Here is a 23,788-nt window from a genome sequence, read left to right as displayed (position 1 = left end):
GAGTCGGTGACGTGGGGACGCAGTTAGTGGCGGGGACCGGCCTTCCCAACATTCAGCTGGATCAATGTCGGGCAAGCAGTCTGCAATTTAACAGGGCAACTTATGGTACCAACAATATATTTTTCAACAGAAAATGCTGGAAATACTCAGCTGGCCAGGCAGGATCCGTGGAGAGAGAAACAGAGTTAGCATTTCAGGTCTGGGACCTTTCATCAAATATTTCCAGCATTTTCTGTTGTTATTTCAGATTCCGCAGTATTTTCCTGTTGTAATATAGTTTTCAAGCTGCGGCCATGTGGAGACTCTCCCCCACGTGCCTGAAACCAGCTGCAACACCATGAGCGTTTCTGATTGGCCAGTTGGCACCCCTTGTTCCTAACTCACAATAGATACTTATGCGCTGGTTCACCAATAGGAATCCTTCACTTTCTGATTCCTCATTTGCATACGGCTAGCTATTAAATAGCGCGTCCGGCAGACTTTCTCCATCACAAACCCTCGCGTCCATTCACCAGGCCTGAAGCGGCGTCCAGGGGCATCGCCCCGAAAAAGGGGCCGAAGAAAGCGGCCACCAAGAAGCGGGCCAAAGGCGAGAAGAAGCGCAGGAAGACCAGGAAGCAGAGTTACAGCATCTACATCTACAAGGTGCTGAAGCAGGTCCACCCCGACCCGACACCGGCATCTCATTTACAAGCGGGTCGCTGAAAAGCTAAAATGAAATTAAATCTGTCAATTCAGGAACCAGTAATTTTAAAGGATCAATTTGCCATAATTCACAATTTAATAATGAATTATTCAGTCTCACAGATGCCAATTTAATGATTATTCAGTCCCACAGACGCTATAATTTTAATTAAAATGATTATTCAGTCCCACAGACGCTATAATTTTAATTAAAATGATTATTCAGTCCCACAGATGACAATCTTTTGCAGTAATGATCATTATTTAGTCTCACAAATGCCATAGTTTTAATTATTATTCAGTCCCAGATACCTTAATTTTAACGATTATTATTCAATCCCACAGATGCAATGATTTTAATAACTGGTTAATATTCAGTCCCACAGAGGGCCATCAGTTTAACAATAACGAGTCTGATTCACAGACGAGCTCTTATTCTATAAGCCGCCTTTTTCGTTGGTGTCCGAGGTTGGAGCGGATTGAAAATGGCGCCAATCAGAAGCGGAAATTTGCCGGGTTTTCAGCCAATCAGAAGGCGCGGCTGGGCTGGGCTGGGCGGGGCCGGCGGCTGCTATAAAGGCCGCAGCCCGGAGCGGGGAGGAGCAGTTGGAGAACAGAGTTAGAGAGGAGTCCGACCCCCGGGGGAAGGACAGCCGCCGCCCGCCCGGGGAGAAGGGACAGCAGTCGGCCGGCACCTTGGGCAACAAGGGCTCGCGGGTGGGCGGGGCTATGACCTCACCCGCGCGCTGAGGCGGTTGAACGGCCGATCTGGAGCCACGTGACCCGGAGCTGGCGGCGGCCTTTTAACAGAGTGGGCGGGGCCCCGAGGCGTTGCGGGCTGCGATTGGTGAGCGCAGCTGTCAATCTACCAGTCGCAGCCAATAGAAGAGACGGACTCTGAGGGACTTTAAGCGCGGGCTGTGTGGCCGCAGTGCGCATGCTGGGTGCTGCTCGCAGTCCCCGGATGAGGCTCCGGTTTGAGGAAGGAGATAAAATGGCGGCGGGACTGAGGAGCGGCGGATGGTGCGGTGAGTGTGGATCAGAGAATCTCCGACATTTACAGCAGCGCCGGCTTCTCTTAGGCAATCTTTGGGAAGTAGTAGTAGTAGTGGTGGTGATTCCACGTTATCCACCCTGCTAGTAACATCATCAAAAAACTAAAAGTTGTCAAACATGATTTCCCTCTCCGGGTAGCTCACCTCCGGAAAGCACAAAGTTTCCTGTATATGAATTACGTTCAGTTCTTCACCCTCATTAGACCCTTGGTTCCCCACCATTTTTGGTCTGCTTTTTGTGTCTTCTACTGTGAAGACAGATACAAAATATTTGTTTCACGTTTCTGCCATTTCCTTATTCCCCATAATCATTTCTCCTGTCTCAGCCTCTAAGGGACCAATGTTTACTTTTGCTACTCTCTTCCTTCCTACATACTTGTAGAAAATCTTACAATCTGCTTTTAGATTTCTTGCTAGTTTTCTGTCATTGCATTTTTTCCCTTTTAGCAATTTTTGGTCAATCTTTGCTGGTTTCTGAAACTCTCAATCCTCAGGCTTACTATTATTCTTTGCAACATTATAAGCTTCTGTCAATCTAATGCTATCCTTACCTTCTTTAGTTAGCCATGGTTGGATCACTTCCCGTGGAGTTTGTTTCTCAATGGAATGTATTTTAGTTGAGAATTATGAAATATTTCTTTAAATGCTAGCCACTGCTTATCTACCGCCATACCTTTTAATCTATTTTTCCAATCTACCTCAGTCAACTCTCCCCTCATACCTAATGTAATTGGCTTTATTTAAGTTTAAGACACTAGTTTCGGACTTAGGCAAGTCATCCTCAAAATTAATGTGAAGTTCTGACATATTATGATCACTCTGCCCCAGTGGATCGTTTACAATGAGATTGCTAATTAACCCTGTCTTATTACACAATACAAGTTCTAACATTGCTGGTTCCATGACATTTTGTTCCAGGAAACTGTCCCGAATGGATTCCATGAACCCGTCCTGCAGACTCTTGCTCCACAGCCCTGTAGGTTACGGCTCTTCAAGTGTACACCCAAGTACTTTTTAAATGTGCTGAGGGTCTCTGCCTCTACCGTCCTTTCAGACAGTGAGTTCCAGACCCCCACCACCCTGTGGGTGAAAAAAATTACATCTGCTCTGCACCCTCTAGTGGATGGACAGGGGAGAAAGGTCTTTACTAGCCGAGGCATAGAATATAAGAGCTGGGAGGTAATGCGTGAACTGTATAGCTAGGCCGCAGCTAGAATACTGTGTGCAGTTCTGGTCAACACATTACAGGAAGGATGTGATTGCATTACAGAGGGTGCAGAGGAGACTTACGGGGATTTTGCCTGGGCTAGGGAATTTTTGCTATGTGGAAAGATTGGATAGGCTGGGGTTGTTTTCTTTGGAACAGAGAAGGCCAAGGGGAGACTCGATTTGAGGTGTATCAAATTATTAGGGGCCTAGATAGAGTGGATAGGAAAGACCTATATCCCTTAGCAGAAGGGTCAATAATCAGGGGGGGCATAGATTTAAAGCAGATGGTCAAAGGATTAGAGGGGTTTTCAGGTGAGTTTTTTACACCCAGAGGGTGGTGGAGGTCTGGAACTCACTGCCTGAAAGGGTGGTGGAGGCAGAGAACCTCATCACGTTTAAAAACTGCTTGGGTATGCGCTTGAAGTGCCGTAAGCTACCAGGCTACGGACCAAGTGCTGGAAAGTGGGATTAGAGTGGATAGATCTTTGTCAGCCGGCTCAGACAAGATGGGCCGAATGGCGGCCTTCTGTTCAGTAAATTTCTATGATTGTGTAACCTGGGGAGGATGGGCCCAGTGTGATTAGACAGTGTGTAACCCGGGGAGGTTGGGCCCAGTGTGATCAGACTGTGTAACCCGGGGAGGATGGGCCCAGTGAGATCAGACAGTGTGTAACCCGGGGAGGATGGGCCCAGTGAGACCAGACAGTGTGTAACCCGGGGAGGATGGGCCCAGTGAGATCAGACCGTGTGTAACCCGGGGAGGATGGGTCCAGTGAGATCAGACTATGTTACCTGGGAAAGATGGCCCCAGCTTCGGTTTGCCAAAAGCACAGGGAAATTGTACATTTCTATCCAGAACTTTGGTGATTTGCTGGAAGCCCAGGCAGGCATGGCGGGGATCTGAGAAAAGGGACAACATCAGACAAAAGCACTCGGACCCAAACTTATTTTTATTAAGCTGAAGAAAGTCTACATTACATTACTTCAAACTATTCATGTTGTTATTTTCAGTCCTGCCATAATTAGATCTCCCGGTGAAAGACTGAGTGATTGAGAAAGGTACACAGCTGAGAGTAAACAGGGATTGTAGACTGAGGAACGACAGCAGGTGAACCAACACAGGATTGTGAGAGCACCAACTGGGGAGAACTCTTCCGATGCCAAGAGCTTCCAGAGATCGACTGGGGGAAAAAGGTCAGAGAGAGTCCCATTGACTCAGATACACACTGGTCCTGGAGATGGACTGGGGAGAAAGGTCAGAGAGAGTCCCATTGACTCAGGTACACACTGGTCCTGGAGATGGACTGGGGAGAAAGGTCAGAGAGAGTCCCATTGACTCAGATACACACTGGTCCTGGAGATGGACTGGGGAGAAAGGTCAGAGAGACTCCCATTGACTCAGATACACACTGGTTCCTCCCTCCCTTCCATTTCCTGATTTACAGCTATTTCTGGGATGTTACTTGTATCCTCTATGGTGAAGACCGATACAAAATACCTGTACAATTCAACTGCCATCTCCTTATTTTCCATTATTAATTCCCTGACTTTTTATCGAACCAACACTCACTTTGTTAAATCTTTTCTTTATTAAATATCTATAAAAACTCTTACTATCTGTTTTTATATTTCTAGCTAGCTTTCTTTCGTACTCTAATTTTTCTCATTAATCTTTTAGTCACTCTTTGCTGTTTTTTATATTCTGTCCTATCTTCTGACCTGCCCGCCATCTTTGCGCAATTATATGCTTTTTCTTTAAGTTGGATACATCGTTAATTTTTTTAGTTAACCACGGATGGTGGGTCCTCCCCTTGGAATTTTTCTTTCTCGTTGGAATGTATATATTCTGTGTATTCTGAAATATCCCCTTAAATGTCTGCCACTGCATCTCTATTGACCTATCCCTTAACCTAATTTGCCAGTTCACTTTAACTAGCTCTGCTTTCATGCCCTCGTAATTGCCCTTATTTAATTTTAAAATACTAGTCTTGGACCCACTCTTCTCTCCCTCAAACTGAAGGTAAAATTCAATCATATTATGATCGCTGCTACCTAGGGGCACCTTCACGATGAGGTCTTTAATTAATCCTATCTCGTTGCACTATACCAGGTCTAGTATAGCCTGCTCTCTGGTTGGCTCCAGAATGTGCTGTTGTAAGAAACTATCCTGAAAACATTCTATGAACTCCTCATTTAGGCTACCTTTGCCGATCTGATTTTTCCGGTCTCTATGTAGATTAAATCCGCCATGATTATTGCCATACCTTTCTGACAAGCTCCTATTAGTTCTTCCTTCATACTCCATCCTACTGTGGTTACTGTTAGGGGCCTGTACACCACTCAAGTGACTTCTTGCCTTTATCATTTCTCATCTCTACCCAAACTGCTTCTGCATCCTGGTTTCCTGAACTTAGATCATCCCTCTCTATTGTGCTAATACCATCATTAATTAACAGAGCCACCCCTCCACCTTTTCCTAGCTTTCTGTCCTTCCTAAATGTCACATACTCTTCAACATTCAGGTCCCAATCTATGTCATCCTGCAGCCATGTTTCTGTAATGGCTATCAGATCATATTTATTCCTATTTGCGCCATCAGTTCATCTGTTTTATTTTGAATGCTACGTGCATTCGGATGCAGAGCCTTTAGTTTTGTCCTTTTATTTTTGTAACCTCTAGCCTTAACTGTTGATTTACTCTTAGATTTGTCCTCTCTATCCCTTCCTGTCACGGTCTGTTTATCATTTCCCATATTAATACCTTTCTCTATTGCCTTGTCTCTACTCTTTGATTTACCACATCTTCCCAAATTTGATCCTTTGCCCCCACTATTTAGTTTAAAACCCTCTCTACCGCCCTAGTTATATGACTCGCCAGAACACTGGTCCCAGCACGGTTCAAGTGAAGACCGTCCCAACGATACAGATCCCACTTTCCCCAGTGTGGTGCCAGTGCCCCAGGAATCGAAACCCATTTCTCCCACACCAGTCTTTGAGCCACCCATTCATCTCTCTAATTTGATTTACCCTATGCCAATTTGCTCGTGGCTCAGGTAACAATGCAGACATTATTACCCTTGAGGCTCTGCTTTTTAATTTAGCCCCTAGCTGCTCACAGTCTCTCAGCAGAACCGCTTTCCTAGTTCTAACTGTGTCGTTGGTACCTACATGGACCACGACCATTGGCTCCTCCCCCTCCCACTGCAAGTTCCTCTCTAGCCCAGAGCAGATATCCTGAACCCTGGCACCGGGCAGGCAACACAGCCATCTGGACTCTCGCTCTTGGCCGCAGAGAACTGTATCTATCACCCTTACTATGCTATCCCTTATTACCACTATATATTCCTATTAACTCCCCCCGCTTGAACGCTTCCTGTACCTCGGTGCCACGGTCAGTTTTCTCATCCACCCTGCAGCCACCGCTTTCATCCATACAGGCCGCAAGAACCTCAAACCTGTTGGACAATTGCAAAGGCTGAGGCTCCCCCACCTCCTGGGTCACCATACCTGCCTCACTTTTAATTTAATTTGAATGAATTAAAGGGTAAGGCATGGCAGGAGAGCTCTGTGCCGTGGTATGCTCTTCCTGCACTATGGGAAATCAGGGACACTTCCTGTGTCTGTGGTAAACCACTGTAGTTCACTGTGTTCACTGTTGTTGTTGTTGTCGTTCACTCTTGTTTCACTGTTGTGCCTGACTATGCCTCAGCTGACTCCGCCCCTGGGCTACCGAGTATAAGAGCGGCCGCATGGCAGCTTCTGGCATTCGGTCGTCCACTAGAGGCATAGTCCTGATCTGTCTGAAGTGCAATTCAGTAGTTAATAAAAGCCTGTTGTTCTGAACTCTGCCTAGCCTTTTATTAGAATTGATAGCGCATCAGTGTCCCTGACGACCATGTGTGCGGGAAGTGTATCCAGCTGCAGCTACTGACAGACCTCATTGTGGCGCTGGAGCTGCGAGTGGATACATACTGGAGCATTCGCGATGCTGAGGACGTTGTGGATAGCACATTTAGGGAGTTGGTCACACCGCAGGTAAAGGCTGCACGGGCAGGAAGAGAATGGGTGACCACCAGGCAGAGTAGTAGGCGCAGGCAGGTAGTGCAGGGGTCCCCTGCAACCATCCCCGTCTCAAACAGATATACCGCTTTGGATATTGTTGGGGAGGATGGCTTATCGGGAAGGCAGCAGCAGCCAACTTCCTGGCACCGTGGGTGGATCTGCTGCACAGGACGGGAGGAAAAAGAGTGGGAGAGCTATAGTAATAGGGGATTCTATTGTAAGGGGAACAGATAGGCGTTTCTGCGGCCACAAACGTGACTCCAGGATGGTATGTTGCCTCCTGGTGCAAGGGTCAAGGATGTCTCAGAGCGGGTGCAGAACATTTTGGAAGGGGAGGGTGAACAGCCAGTTGTCGTGGTGCATATAGGTACCAACGATATAGGTACAAAACGGGATGACATCCTAAAAGCTGAATATAGGGAGTTAGGAGGTAAATTAAAAAAATAGGACCTCCAAGGTAGTAATCTCCTCAGGATTGCTACCAGTGCCACGTGCTAGTAGAGTAGCAATAGAAGGATATTTCAGATGAATACGTGGCTAGAGGAATGGTGCCAGGGGGAGGGATTCAAATTCCCGGGACATTGGAACCGGTTCTGGGGGAGGTGGGGCTAGTACAAACCGGACGGTTTGCACCTGGGCAGGACCGGGACCGATGTCCTAGGGGGAGTGTTTGCTAGTGCTCTGGGGGAGGGTTTAAACTAAAATGGCACGGGGTTGGGATCCTGAGCAGGGAGACAGGAAAGGGAAACAAGGATAGAAGCAAAAGACCGGAAGGAGAAAAACAAAGGTGGCAGTCAGAGAAATCAAGGGTTTAAATCAAATATGGCCACAGTAAATAATAATTCTAAAAGGTCTAAGAGCATTAAAAAAACAAGCCTGAAGGCTTTGTGTCTTAATGCAAGGAGCATTCGTAATAAAGTGGATGAATTAGCTGCGCAAATAGAGGTAAACAGATATATGATATGATTGGGATTATGGAAACCTGGCTCCAGGGTGACCAAAGCTGGGAACTCAACATCCAGGGGTATTCAATATTCAGGAAAGAAAGGCAAAAAGGAAAAGGAGGTGAGGTAGCATTGCTGGTTAAAGAGCAGATTAACACAATTGAAAGGAAGGATATTAGCTCTGATGATGTGGAATCCTTATGGGTAGAATTGAGAAATACCAAGGGGCAGAAAACGTTAGTGGGAGTGGTATACAGAACCCCAAACAGTAATGCGGAGGTTGGAGATGGCATTAAACGGTAAATTAGAGATGCGTGGAATAAGGGCACAGCAGTTATCATGGGTGACTTTAATCTACATATAGATTGGGCTAACCAAATTAGTAACCATATACTGTGGAGGAGGAATTCCTGGAGTGTATATGGGATGGTTTCCTGGACCAGTATGTCGAGGAACCAACTAGAGATCAGGCCATCTTAGACTGTATTATGTAATGGAAAGGATTAATTAGCAATCTTGTTTTGCGAGGCCCTTTGGGTTGGAGCGATCATAATATGATAGAATTCTTCATTAAGATGGAGAGTGAAGTAGTTGACTCAGACTAGGGTCCTGAATTTAAATAAAGGAAACTACGATGGTATGAGGCGCGAGTTGGGTAGGATTGATTGGGGCATGTCACTCAAAGGGTTGATGGTGAATAGGCAATTACAAACATTCAAAGACCGCATGGATGAACTACAGAATTTGTTCATCCCTGTTTGGCATAAAAATAAAACCAAAGTTGACTCAACCGTGGCTAATAAGGGAAATTAGGGATAGCGTAAGATCCAAGGAGAGGACATATCAATTGGCCAGAAAAAGCAGGATTGGGAGCAGTTTAGGATTCAGCAAAGGAGGACAAAGGGATTAATTAAGAGGTGGAAAATAGAGTGAGAGTAAGCTTGCAGGGAACATAAAAACTGACTGCAAAAGCTTCTATAGATATGTGAAGAGAAAAAGTTTGGTGAAGTCGAGCGTAGGTCCCTTGCAGTCAGAATCAGGGGAATTTATAATGGGGAACAAAGAAATGACAGACCAATTAAATACATACAGGAAACTTTGGTTTATCCGGCGGTTGTATGTCCGTAAACCTCGATCTAACTGCAGAAATCAGCAGCAGTTTTGGTTAGGTTTTTTTTCTTCGAGCATTCTTTTAACAGGCAGGCACTGGAAAGCATCTCTAGCTTAGCAACAGCTTCAGAGACGCTTCCAAGATACGGGCCGAGTGTTTACAAGCTGTTGCTAAGCAACAGTGTTTGTTGTCAGATACGGAGATGAAAACCTCCGTATCCTACAACATTAGCACTGGTCTATCCGGAAGTTTGGATAGATCGGCAGCAGGTCGGTCCCGTCGGTGCTGGGTATCGCGAAGTTTCCTGTACTTTGGTTCTGTCTTCACAAAGGAGGACACAAATAACCTCCCAGAGATTTCGGGGAACATAGGGTCTAATGAGAGGGAGGAACTGAAAGAAATCAGTATTTGTAGGGAAATGGTGTTAGGGAAATTGCCCATCAATTTTAATCACTAAAGAATACTACGATGGATCGACTCCTAAAACCAGAGCGTCTGGACTTGGATCCACATTCTGCTGAAGCATCAAATCAATTTGGACACTGGCTCAAATGCTTCGAACTCTTCGTGGGGGCCTCATCCGCTAGCGAGGTAGATAAACTGAGTCTACTGACTACTCGCGTAAGTCATCGGATTTATTCGTTCATCCGGGACGCCACCTCTTACACGGAGGCCATCACTATCCTGAAGGCCCAATACCAGAGGCCGGTAAATGAAGTGTACGCCAGACATCTGCTGGCTACACGCAGGCAGCGACCAGAGGTATCAATGGACGATTTCTTACAGGGCCTAAAGGACCTGGTCCGGGACTGTAACTGCAAGGCCGTGACGGCCAATGCGTACTCTGACGAATTGGTACGCGATTCCTTCATCACGGGCCTCAAATCGAATTATATCCGGCAGAGACTGCTGGAGCAGGAGGTCCTGGACTTTAAAAAGGCAGTGGCCACTGCGCGATAGCTGGACGTGGCCCAGAAAAACTCTGACTCTTTTATTCTTCCGGCCATGCGGCCCTCACCGCCTCGTGCATGCCGAGGGGGCCGCCATCTTGGAATCAGCCATCTTGGAATCGGCCATCTTCCCCATCCAGGTCTCAGACCAGCTCTACGCCGCCGGAGTCCCCACTCAGAAGTTCACCCAGGAGTCCTACTACAGCGGCAATGTCTCGAGGCCCAAAATGCTACTTCTGCGGCCAGGCCAAGCACCCCAGACAACGATGCCCAGCGAAGGACGCTACATGCTTCAAAGGTAAGAAAAAGGGGCATTTTAGCAAAGTCTGCAGGGGGAATCCGATTTCCAACTCCGTCACCGCCTCGTGCGGGCCGCCATCTTGGGATCCACCATCTTTTCCCGACTCAACGGCCGCCCAGGGCCCAACAGTGGCTCGATCACGGTGGATCAATCCAGGCCACACCCGTTGACAAAATCCATGATGGACATACAGGTAAACGGGAATTTAACGAAATGTTTAATTGACTGTGGGAGTACCGAGAGTTTTATCCACCCTAGCCTGGTACAGCGGCACTCATTAACGGTAACCCCTACACGGAGCAGAATTGCTATGGCTGCTAAGCCCCACACTTCGGACATTTTGGGCTACTGTGTGGTAACACTGACTGTAAAAGGCACGGACTACAACGATTTTAAACTCCTCGTGATGCCAGAACTCTGTGTTAATGTAATCTTGGGCCTGGACTTCCAGTGCCACTACGAAAGTGTCACGCTAGCATATGGCGGGTCCCAGCCGCGACTCTGTGGCCTATCAACCTTAAAAATCAGCCCGCCCTCTTTATTCGCTAATCTCGCTCCTAACTGTAGGCCCATAGCGACCAAAAGTAGACGGTACAGTCTGGAAGACAGACACTTTATCAAGGCGGAAGTGGACAGACTCCTGCGGGAAGGCATTATTGAATGCAGTACCAGCCCATGGCATGCCCAAGTAGTCATAGTTAAAAATAGCAAAGAAATGGATGGTAATTGACTACAGCCAGACTGTTAATATTTATACCCAGCTGGACGCCTATACCCCGCATATCAGAAATGGTCAACCAGATTGCGCAATACCGAGTCTTCTCGACTATTGACCTCAAATCCGCGTATCACCAGCTCCCCGTTAGAATGGAGGACCGCCCATACACCGCCTTCGAGGCGAACGGGCGCCTCTACTATTTTCTCAGAGTGCCCTTCGGGGTAACAAATGGGGTCTCGGTCTTCCAACATGAGATGGACGGCATGGTTGACGAGAATAAACTACAAGCTACCTACCCCTATCTGGACAATGTCACTATCTGCGGGCACAACCAGCAAGACCACGATCTAAATCTTGCGAGATTTTTAAAAACTGCCCTAAAGCTGAATCTAACCTACAACGAAGACAAATGTGTCTTCAACACAACCCGTCTCTGTATCCTCGGCTGTGTGGTGGAAGATGGGGTAATTGGACCGGACCCTGACCGATTACGCCCCCTAAAGGAACTGCCCCTGCCACACAATCCCAAAGCTTTAAAAAGGTGCCTGGGATTTTTTTCGTATTATGCCCAATGGGTGCCCAATTACTCTGATAAGGCCCAACCCCTCATTGAATCGACGTCCTTCCCACTATCAGCTGAAGCTCGGGAGGCTTTCACCAGTATTAAACAGGACATTGAAAGGGCTGCAGTGTGTGCAGTGGATGAATGCATTCCCTTTCAAGTCAAAAGCGATGCGTCAGACTTTGCCTTAGCTGCGACCCTCAATCAGGCTGGGAGACCTGTGGCCTTCTTCTCCCGAACCCTTCAGGGATCTGAAATCAGGCACTCTTCTGTCGAGAAGGAGGCACAGGCCATAGTGGAGGCAGTGCGGCACTGGAGACACTACCTAGCTGGCAAACGTTTCACCCTGCTCACCGACCAGCGGTCGGTGGCTTTCATGTTTAATAACAAACAAAGGGGGAAAATCAAGAATGACAAAATACTCAGGTGGAGGATCGAACTATCCACGTTCGACTATGATATTATGTACAGGCCGGGAGCCCTTAATGAACCCCCAGACGCCCTATCGCGGGGAATGTGTGCCAGCATTCATACGGACAAATTACAGGGTCTCCACAACGACCTCTGTCACCCAGGGGTCACCCGACTATACCATTTTACAAAGTCCCGCAATCTGCCCCACTCCATCGAGGAGGTCAGGGCAATGACCAGAGCCTGCCGCATCTGTGCGGAATGCAAGCCTCGTTTCTACAGGCCTGACCGTGCACACCTTATCAAAGCCACACGGCCATTCGAGCGCCTAAGTCTGGACTTCAAGGGACCCCTTCCCTCTGCCGACCGTAACGTATACTTCCTCAATATCATCGATGAATATTCCCGCTTCCCCTTCGCCATTCCCTGCCCAGACATGACCAGTGCCATGGTCATCAAGTGTCTCTGTAATCTATTCTGCATGTTTGGCATGCCGAACTACATACACAGCGATAGGGGGACGTCATTCATGAGTGACGAGCTGCGCCAGTTCTTGCTCTCGAAGGGGATAGCCACTAGCAGAACGACTAGCTACAACCCCCAGGGTAATGGGCAAGTGGAAAGGGAGAATGCTACTGTTTGGAAGGCTGTCACGTTAGCCTTAAAGTCAAAAGGCCTTCCGACCTCCCGCTGGCAGGAAGTCCTCCCAGACGTGCTCCACTCCATAAGGTCTCTGTTATGTACTGCCACTAACGCTACCCCTCATGAAAAGATGTTCGTTTTCCCCCGGAAATCCACCTCTGGCATATCTCTACCCGCGTGGCTGACGTCTCCGGGGACAGTACTATTGCGGAAGCACGTGAGAGGCCATAAAAGGACCCCCTTGTGGAAAAGGTACAGCTCCTCCATGCAAACTCTCAGTACGCCTATATCGAATACTCTGACGGGCGAGAGGACACTGTTTCCATAAAAGACCTCGCTCCCTCGGGGAGCGGAGAGAACGATGAGAGACTACCCGATGAAGACCTACACTACAAAGAGACAGGACGCCCAGAGGTATCAATACCCAACTTTAACCTGGAGGACACTGCAGATAACCTGGAAGACACTGCGGTGGCCCGGACAGCTGAGGAACCAGAATCCACTCCCCTAGAGGCACCCCAACTGGCTTTGCGCCGATCACTGAGAACTGCAAAACCTCCTGACAGACTCACTGATACCAACTTTTAAGAAACATCACCCCGATGGACTAAATCTATAGATGGGGTGAATGTAATGAAATCTGTTTGTCTTGATCCTGTATTCGTTTTGCACTCGGGTATATGACCCTCCCCCACTCTGTAGTTTCACTTCCTCTTTCCCGACTAACCTGGGAGGTTCCAGGTCTTGGCTCTTGGCTCCGCCCCTGACTTCTCTTACATAAAGATCCCAGGATCTGTATGACTCATTCCTGTGAACCAGTCGGCGTGTTGAGATGTTAGCTCTGATCTTAGTGATTAAAAGCCAACTTGTTTAAGTCTATAACTTCTAGTTTTGTGGTTATTGAAGGCCCATCAAATAGGAAGGCAGATTATTATCTGAACAGCAATAGATTGGGAGAAGGGGAAGTGCAACGAGACCTGGGTGTCCTTGTGCACCAGCCGCTGAAGGTAAGCATGCAGGTGCAACAGGCGGTGAAGAAGGCAAATGGTATGTTGGCCTTCGTAGCAAGAGGGTTCGAGTACTGGAACAAGGCTGTTTGCTGCAGTTGTACAGGGCCTTGGTGAGACCACGCCTTGAGTATTGTGTGCAGTTTTGGTCACCTTATCTGATGACGGATGTTTTGCCATGGAGGGAGTGCAGCGAAGATTCACCAGACTGATACCTGGGATGGCAGGAATGATGTATGAGGAGAGATTGGGTCGATTGGGCTTATACTTGCTGGAGTTTAGAAGAATGAGGGGATCTCATTGAAACTTATACAATTCTAACTGGACTAGACAGACGAGATGCAGGAAGGATGTTCCTGATGGCGGGGAGTCCAGAACCAGGGGTTACAGTCTAAGGATAAGGGGTAAGCCATTTAGGACAGAGATGAGGAGGAATTTCTTCACCCAGAGAGTGGTCAACCTGTGGAATTCTCCACCACAGACGACAGTGGAGGCCAATTCATTAAATATATTCAAGAAGGAGTAGGAAAAGGACAAAGATGGACTCGCAATAAATGTTCTAAATTGGGGGAAGGCCGATTTTAATATGATAAGGCAGGATCTTGCCAAAGTGGACTGGGATCAGCTACTTGTAGGAAAATCCACATCAGAGCAGTGGGAGTCTTTCAGAAAGGAAATAGAGAGAGTACAACGCCAACATGTTCCCGTAAAGGTCAAGGGTGGGACCAACAAGCCCAGGGAACCCTGGATGTCAAGGGACATACAAGAATGGATTAGGAAAAAAAGGGAGGCTTTTGGCAGATACAAAGGACTAAAAACAGTGGAAGCCCTAGAGGAGTATAAAAAGTGCAGGGGGGTACTTAAAGAAATTAGGAGAACAAAGAGGGGTCATGAAAAAGCACTGGCAGACAAAATAAAGGAAAATCCCAAGGTGTTTTATTAGTATATTAAGGGCAAGAGGATAACCAGGGAAAGAGTTGAGCCCATTAGGGACCAAAGTGGCAATCTGTGTGTAGAGCCAGAAGATGTAGGTGAGGTTTTAAATTAATATTTTGCATCTGTGTTCACTATGGAGAAGGACGTTGCAGGCAGGGGGATTGTGACATACTTGAACAAATTAGTATTGAGAGGGAGGAGGTACTAGTGGTTTTAGCGCGCTTAAAAGTGGATAAACCTCCAGGCCCAGACGAGATGTATCCCAGCCTGCTGTGTGAGGCGAGGGAGGAGATTACAGGGGCTCTGACACAAATTCTCTGGCAACAGCGGAGGTGCCATAGGACTGGAACAGCTAATGTAGTACAATTATTCAAGAAGGGTAGTAGTAGGGATAAACCAGGGAATTACAGGCCAGTGAGCCTAACATCAGTGGTAGGGAAATTATTGGAAAAAATTCTGAGGGACAGAATTGGTCTCCACTTGGAGAGGCAGGGATTAATCAAGGATAGTCAGCCTGGCTTTGTCAGGGCGAGATCATGTCTAACCAATCTGATTGAATTTTTTGATGGGGGTGACTAGGTGTGTGGATGAGGACAGTCCAGTTGATGTAGTCTACATGGACTTCAGTAAGGCTTTTGACAAAGTCCCACATGGGAGACTGGTCAAGAAGGTAAGAGCCCATGGGATCCAGGGCAATTTGGCACATTGGATCCAAAATTGGCTTAGTGGCAGGAGGCAAAGGGTGATTGTCGAAGGTTGTTTTTGTGACTGGAAGCCTGTGTCCAGTGGTGTACCACAGGGTCTGGGTCCTTTGCTGTTTGTAGTGTACATTAATGATTTAGATATGACTGTAGGAGGTATGATCAGTAAGTTCGCAGATGACACGAAAATTGGTGGAGTGGTAAATAGCGAGGAGGGAAGCCTCCGGCTACAGGAGAATATAGTTGGTTAGATGGACAGCACAGTGGCAAATGGAATTGAACCCTGAAAAGTGTGAGGTGATGCATTTTGGGAGGACTAACTAGGGAATACACAATGAATGGTAGAACCCTAGGAAGGACAGAGGATCAGAGGGACCTTTGTGTGCATGTACATAGATCCCTGAGGGCAGCAGGACAGGTAGATAATGTGGTTAAAAAGGCATATGGGATACTTGCCTTCATTAGCCGAGGCATAGTATATAAGAGCAGGGGCTTATGATGGAGCTGTACAAAATGCTAGTTAGGCCACAGCTGGAATACTGTGTGCCGTTCTGGTTGCCACACGATAGGAAGGATGTGATTGCATTGGAGAGGGTGCAGAGGACATTCACCAGGATGTTACCTGGGCTGGAGCGCTTCAGCTATGAAGAGAGACTGGACAGGCTGGGGTTGTTTTCCTTAAAGCAGAGAAGGCTGAGGGGGGGACCTGCTTGAGGTGTACAAAATTATGAGGGGCATGGATAGGGTAAATAGAAAGGAACTTTTCCCCTTAGTAGAGGGGTCAATAACCAGGGGGCATAGTTTCAAGGTAAGGGGCAGGAGGTTGAGGAGATTTGGGGAAAAGCTTTTTCACCCAGAGGGTGGTTGGAATCTGGAACTCACTGCCTGAAAGGGTGGTAGAGGCATTAAATCCTCAACATTCAAGAAGCATTTAGATGAGCACTTGAAACGCCATAGCATACAAGGCTACAGACAAAGTGTTGGAAAATGGGATTAGAATAGACAGGGCTTAATGGCCGGCGCGGACACGATGGGCCGAAGGGCCCCTTTCTGTGCTGTATAAATCTATGACTCTATGGTAGCACTCCTGCCTCTGAGGCATAAGGTTGTGGGTTCAAGTCCCACTCCAGAGACTTGAGCACAAAAATTCAGGCTGACACTCCAGTGCAGTACTGAGGCACTGTCAGAGGTGGCGTCTTTCGGATGAGACATTAAACTGAGGCCCTGTCTGCTCTCGGGTGGATGTCAAAGATCCCATGACACTATTTTGAGAAAGAAAGACTTGCATTTATACAGTGCTTTCATGACCAGCAGACGTCTTGAAGTGCTTTACAGCCAATGAAGTACTTTTGAGGTGTAGTCACTGTTGTAATGTGGGAAAAAGCATGGGAAATATCCCCGGTGTCCTAGCCAATGTTTATCCCTCAATCAATGTAACAAAAGGATAATCGCAAAATACTGCGGATGCTGGAAATCTTAAATAACAACAGGAAATGCTGGAAACACTCAGCAGGCCAGGCAGCATCCGTAGAGAGAGCAACAGAGTTAACAAAAAGATAGATTATCTGGTCATTATCACATTGCTGCTTGTGGGAGCTTGCTGTGTGCTATTTGGCTGCTGTATTTCCTACATTACAACAGTGACTACACTTCAAAAGTACTTTATTGGCTGTAAAGCACTTTGGGGCGTCCGGTGCTGGTGAAAGGCGCTATAGAAATGCAAGTGTTTCTTTCTTCACTGGTCTCACCAGCGACCTCTTCTGGCTGATGGTTGATTGACAGACGATAGTCCGCACATGCGCACAGGGAGCGGCGGTTTGGCCCGAGTCCGGCACAACGACCCCTCCCGGTCACCAAGGGCAACAACCGCGCATGCCTAGAGGACACCAACCCCCCCTCCCACACTTGGAGCTGCGCCTGCGCACTCGGATCCTGCCAGATGGAGTCGGCGCGGGCCATTCCGGGGAAAGGCCTTGGTGTCAGTTCCAGAGTCACGATCGGTGACGCAAAGTGAGTTTTCTCTGCTCCAATTGGGTGGAGAATCACGTGGGGTGGGGGGTGGGGGGGGAGGGGTGGATCAGGAGAGAATAAAGAGAAATAGAAAAACCTGAGTCCGCGAGGCCCCGGACCAAGCAGCATCAGTTGGACGGAGCACGTGAGCTCCTCGGGGACACGTGACCTGGGCACAGGGCCTGTGATGGGAGCTTCCGACCAATAGGGAGCGAGTGGGGCGGGGCTGGAGGAGCGAGCCGACGGCGGGTCCTCCAACCAATCGGGGAGCCCGAGGGGTGGGACTAGTGCCGGCTGATTGTCTGATCCGCAGGGCAGCGAGTTTCTCCAGTCCCTTGTTCAGGGCCCGGGGCCAGGGGAGGCTGTGGGCCTTTATTCCCCTCATTGGACACAAGGCTCTTTGGCTCACAACACACTGGCTCAGGTTTTAATAGAGACTTTTAAAATTCATTAATAAAAGCAGATAACCCCCGTGCTTCTGTAGAACAAACTTTCTCATATTTTATAGAATCATAGAATGGTTACAGCATAGAAGGAGGCCATTCAGCCCGTCGAGCCCGTGCCGGCTCTCTGCAAGACCACTTCAGCTAGTCCCACTCCCCGCCCTTTCCCCGTAACCCTGCAAATTTCTTTAGAAACATAAAAGATAGGAGCAGGAGTAGGCCATTCGAGCCTGCTCCGCCATTCAATGAGATCATGGCTGATCATCCAAACCCTAGCACCCGGTCCCTACACCGACAACCATCCCACCCAAGCCCTATCCCCGTAACCCCACATATTTAATCCCCCCTAATACTAAGGGTCAACTTTTTTATCATGGCCAATCAACCTAACCCGCACATCTTTGGACTGTGGGAGGAAACCGGAGCACCCGGAGAAAACCCATGCAAACACGGGGAGAATGTCTGTGTGGAGTTTGCACAGTCACCCGAGGCCGGATTTGAACCCGGGTCCCTGGTGCTGTGAGGCAACAGTGCTAACCACTATGCCACCGCAATTCAGGTACTTATCCAATTCCCTTTTGAAAGCCGTGATTGAATCTGCCTCCACCTCCCTCTCAGGCAGTGCATTCCAGATCCTAACCACTCACTGAGTGAAAAAGTTTTTCCTCATGTCGCCTTTGGTTCTTCTTCCAATCTCTGTTACCTCATCAAAAACTCAATCAGAATCAGAACAGCCGGGCCCTGCGGAAGTGCGGCCAGGGCCCTGGCACCAGGAAACCCACGGTGCAGCGCCTCCCCCATCCGAGCCGCCGCTTCCCGGTTTCTTCAGCCGGTTCCACCAAGCCTGAATCGGGAAAAGGACAGGAGCCAGGCTCCCAGAATGGCCCGCGGCCCCGGGGAGCATGCGCACTCTCAGCGGGGAAATTGGCGCGTTGGATAGAGCGGTTTCTGGGGCGCGGGGAATTGTGGCCGCCATTAGTCAGCGGCTGTGGGGAAGAGTTTTATTGCAGGCTGATGGAAGGTAGGTCCCTGGCCGCCTGTGTAGGTCTTTTTGTTGCTTCATTGTTGAGGATGTAACTAGTAAAATAGATAAGGGAGAACCAGTGGATGTTGTGTATTTGGACTTTCAGAAGGCTTTCGATAAAGTCCCGCATAAGAGATTAGTTTATAAAGTTAAGGCACCTGGGATTGGGGGCAAGGTATTGGCTTGGATAGAGAACTGGTTGGCAGACAGAAAGCAAAAAGTTGGAATAAACGGGTCTTTTTCCGAGTGGCAGGCAGTGACAAGTGGGGTACCGTCGTAGGGATCGGTCCTTGGACCCCAGCTATTCACAATATATATTAATGATCTAGACAAGGGAACTAGATGTAATATCTCCAAATTTGCAGACGACACAAAGCTGGGTGGGCGTGTGTGCTGTGAGGAGGATGCTGAGAAACTACAGGATGATTTGGACAGGTTGGGTGAATGGGCAGAAGCATGGCAGATGCAATATAATGTGGATAAATGTGAGGTTATCCACTTTGGTGGCAAAAACAGGAAGGCAGATTATTATCTGAATGGCAATAGATTGGGAGAAGGGGAAATTCAACGAGACCTGGGTGTCCTTGTGCACCAGTCGCTGAAGGTAAGCATGCAGGTGCAGCAGGCGGTTAAGAAGGCAAATGGTATGTTGGCCTTCGTAGCGAGAGGGTTTGAGTACAGGAACAAGGATGCCTTGCTGCAGTTGTACAGGGCCTTGGTGAGACCACATCGTGAGTATTGTGTGCAGTTTTGGTCGCCTTATCTGAGGAAGGATGTTCTTGCCGTGGAAGGAGTTCAACGAAGATTCACCAGGCTGATACCTGGGATGGCAGAAATGACGTATGAGGAGAGATTGGGATGATTGGGCTTGTACTCGCTGGAGTTTAGAAGAATGAGAGGGGATCTCATTGAAATTTATAAAATTCTGACAGGACTGGACAGACTAGATGCAGGAAGGATGTTCCCGATGGTCGGTGAGTCCAGAACCAGGGGTCACAGTCTAAGGTTACGGGGTAAGCCATTTCGGACAGAAATTAGGAGGAATTTCTTCACCCAGAGAGTGGTGAACCTGTGGAATTCTCTGCCACAGAAGGCAGTAGAGGCCAATACATTAAATATATTCAAGAAGGAGTTGGATATATTTCTTAAAGCTAAAGGGATCAAGGGGTATGGGGAGAAAGCGGGGACAGGGTACTGAATTTGGATGATCAGCCATGATCGCATTGAATGGCAGAGTAGGCTCAAGGGGCCGAATAGCCTACTCCTGCTCCTATCTTCTATGTTTCTATGTTTGTATGTTTCTATGCTTCAGTTTGAGCTGGAGTGGAAATGGAGGAGAAGCTGCTGGGTTTAACCCCCCAGTACTTCTGAGCCCAGGAGGACCCAACAATTTCCAATGTGAGACTGTCAAGGGAGGCGGATTCTAGGGGAGTTTAGGTTGTTACACAGACAGTGTCCGTACAATGTAAAAGAGTATTGTTTTAGGAACAAGTATTTCTGTACAGGCTTTTAATCCCGTTTACATCTACAGCTTTGTTTTAATTCATCCTTGGGATGTGGGTGTAGCTAGCAAGAGCAGCAAGTACAGGAAACTTTCTGGTATCCGGCACTGACGGGACCGAGCTGGTGCCGGTCGATCAACACTGCCGGAGAAACGAGCGCTATAGTTAAAAATACGGAGCTTCTGCGCTCCGTCTGAAGCAACAAACCCTGTTGCTTAGCAACAGCTTCAAAACAGTCGGCGCAGCTTGCATACGTCTCTAGCTAAGCAGCAGCTTCAGCTAGACGCTTGCAGAGCCACAAATGGAGAAAAAAAGCAGCTAAAAGTAAAAAAGGTTATCTGAACCGACTCCTGAATTTTGCCGGTGGATAGAGCATTCCGGATATTTAACCTCTGTTTAAACGAAAGTTTCCTGTATTGCCAATCCCCAGTTTCCCATTGAGAAGGGGGTGGTGAGTCACCTTCTTGAACTACTGCAGTCCGTGTGGTGAAGGTATTCCCACAATGTTGTTCGGTAAGGAGTTCCAGGATTATGACCCAGCAACGATGAATATATCTGAGTCAGGATGATGTGTGACTTGGAGGGGAACTTGGAGGTGATGGTGCTTCCATACAACAGCTGCCCTTGTCCTTCTACGTGGTGGAGGTTGCAGGTTTGGGATGTTCTATCAAAGTTCTGGTCGAGTTGCAGATGTATAAAGTTTCTTTCCTTCGCCCCCTCCCACACCCACGTCTCTCGCTCTCGCTCCCCTCCCATAGAGGCCAGAGTCTTGTGTAGGCCCAGACCAGGTGGTGGATTCCCTTCCCTGAAGGACATTAGTGAACCAGTTAGATTTTTATGACAATCCGGCAGCTTTCATGGTCACTTTTTTCTAGTGCCGGCCCCACAATTGACCAGATTCATTGAGCTCAATTTCACAACCTGCCTTTGTTTTCTTGTGGGTTGTCTCTCACGATCCCTGTTTTAAATTAATTTTACAGGGCACTGGAAGGGGAGGATTTGCAGACGGGAAACTCAAACCAAACATCACGTCAAGATCTGACAGTCACTCGACTCATCGGATCTGAATATCATTGGCCTCTGAACATGGAAGCAAAAAGCACTGTTCACAGCGGGGAGAAACCGTACCCGTGTTCTGTGTGTGGACAAGGCTTCAGCCGACCCTCTGGCCTATCGAGACACAAGTGCATTCACACCGGGGAGAGACCGTTCACCTGCCCTGAATATGGGAAGGGTTTCACTCAGTCATCCCACCTCCTGACACACCAGCGCACTCACACCAGGGAGAGGCCGTTCACCTGCCCTGAATATGGGAAGGGTTTCACTCAGTCATCCCACCTCCTGACACACCAGCGCACTCACACCGGGGAGAGGCCATTCACCTGCTCTGCGTGTGGGAAGGGATTCACTCGGTCATCCAACCTGCTGATACACCAGCGTGTTCACAGTGGGGAGAGGCCGTTCAGCTGCTCTGCGTGTGGGAAGGGATTCACTCGGTCATCCAACCTGCTGATACACCAGCGAGTTCACACTGGGGAGAGGCCGTTCAGCTGCTCTGAGTGTGGGAAGGGATACACTCAGTCATCCAACCTGCTGATACACCAACGAGTTCACACCGGGGCGAGGCCGTTCACCTGCTCTGAGTGTGGGAAGGGATTCACTCAGTCATCCAACCTGCTGAGACACCAGCGAGTTCACACTGATGAGAGACCTTTTAACTGCTCGGACTGTGGGAATTGCTTTAAAAGTTCCGGGGAACTGATGCGCCATCAACGTGTTCACACTGACGAGAGACCGTTCAGCTGCTCGCACTGCGGGACTGGGTTCAAGCGATCATCTGATCTCACTATACACCAGCGCACTCACACTGGGGAGAGGCCATTCACCTGTTCCATGTGTGGGAAGGGATTCACTCGTTCATCCATCCTGCTGATACACCAGCGAGTTCACACTGGGGAGAGGCCGTTCACCTGCCCTGAGTGTGGGAAGGGATTCACTCAGTCATACTACCTCCTGACTCACCAGCGCACTCACACCGGGGAGAGGCCATTCACCTGCTCCGTCTGTAGGAAGGGATTCACTCGCTCATCCTACCTCCTGACACACCAGCGAGTTCACAAGTGACTGCAGGGGTTGGATTCTGCTGTTGTTGCTGCTGTTAATCACATCCAGGACTGAACCATATTCATTCTGACCGGTGGGGATTGTTTCTGCTGATGTTAACTCCGGGAACTGGGTTGGAGTTTAATATTCTGGATATATGTCCAATAAATCAACTTTGTTTTAAACACATTGTTGTAGATTTTCGTCTTTCCCACCTGAGTGTTTAGCATCACCTGGCTGGAGCTCAGAAAGGACAATCGGGGAGGATCGTACGACGGGAACAGAACTCCAGCCTGGACACAGTCCTTCAGGGCCACACTGAGAGGTGCAAACAGCACTTTGGTCTTTCTTGTCTGTCTTCACTGACAGCAAAGTTGCTGTGCGGGTTAATCACAAGGCATGTGAGAAATGTGTCCCAGCCGCTCTCTGCCATGGTTCAGAACTCCTAGGCACGGAACAGAAGGCTCCTTTAGGAATGTACCCCAGTGCTTTTTTTTAATGGCCTTATTAACCTGTGTTGCTACTTTTAATGATTTCTGTATCTGGATCCCTGGATCCCTCTGCTCCTCCAGCCCATTTAGACTCTTAGGGGGAAATTCAGTGGCGCCCCCTTTGGATGGCTAACGACACCAGGGCTAATTTTAGCGCCCCGAAAAAGTTAGCGCCCCTGCGCATTAAATTCAGCAGTAGCGCCCCAAACAGGAGGCAGGTTGCTACTGGAAGCGCTCCCCTCCGTCTTGAGGCGCTACCAGTGAATTTCACGGCTCTTCGTGTAACAGCACCACGCCCATCGGCACAAAGCACCGTGTCATAGCAGACCTCCCTTCCTCATTAAAGGGGAGGGGCCTAGCACTGCGCACACCGGGGCCCTGCTGGACCGTCGGGGAGTGGGGTGTCGGATCAAGAGGCGCGCCGGGCTGTGCGATCACGGCCGACACCCCGAAGAAGAAAGGGGAAGGGGGCAGGTGCTGGCAGTCGGCCAAAATAAAAAGTTGCCGCCCGACACCTGCCCTTTAAGTGGCGTCACCGTGGCTGCAGAAACGACCCCTGACCCTTTCGGTCATATCGTCCGGCGATAGGTCAGGGGTCGCAACCCAAGGTTGCAGCCGGGGTGCTGCACGTGGCGATGACGTCATTGCCGGCGGTGCAGTGCCATGGGGAGCTACCGACTACCTCCGCCGCTAACCTCCCGCTGAATATCGTGGGAGGCACAAAGCAACCCAATTTCACCCCCTTGTCCAAGTAGTGAGTGGCCTCCTTATTCTTCCCAACAAAACGCACCCCCTCACACTGATCTACAGTGAAATTCATTAACACACCACCTCACACTGATCTATAGTGAAATTCATTAACACACCACCTCACACTGATCTACAGTGCAATTCATTTGCCAATTACACACCCATTCTGAAAT

The 23,788-nt window shown here is 48.6% G+C and overlaps 1 protein-coding gene across 1 annotated transcript; it reads left to right on the top strand.

Moving 5' to 3' along the window:
• The first annotated feature begins 1,281 nt into the window (after positions 1–1,281).
• On the top strand, positions 1,282–22,561 carry LOC147091615 (uncharacterized). The gene is made up of 2 exons (XM_085976837.1): positions 1,282–1,712; positions 21,252–22,561. Exons 1-2 carry the CDS (start codon positions 1,705–1,707, stop codon positions 22,393–22,395), a joined length of 1,152 nt encoding a protein of 383 aa, XP_085832963.1. The 5' UTR covers positions 1,282–1,704; the 3' UTR covers positions 22,396–22,561.
• The last annotated feature ends 1,227 nt before the right edge of the window (positions 22,562–23,788 follow it).

Source organism: Somniosus microcephalus, unplaced genomic scaffold, assembly GCF_052327205.1.
Source record: "Somniosus microcephalus isolate GS21.2 unplaced genomic scaffold, FLI_Smic_1.0 unresolved_chr3, whole genome shotgun sequence".
In the NCBI taxonomy this organism is placed as follows: Eukaryota; Metazoa; Chordata; class Chondrichthyes; order Squaliformes; family Somniosidae; genus Somniosus; species Somniosus microcephalus.
This window is presented reverse-complemented; position numbering and strand designations above follow the sequence as displayed.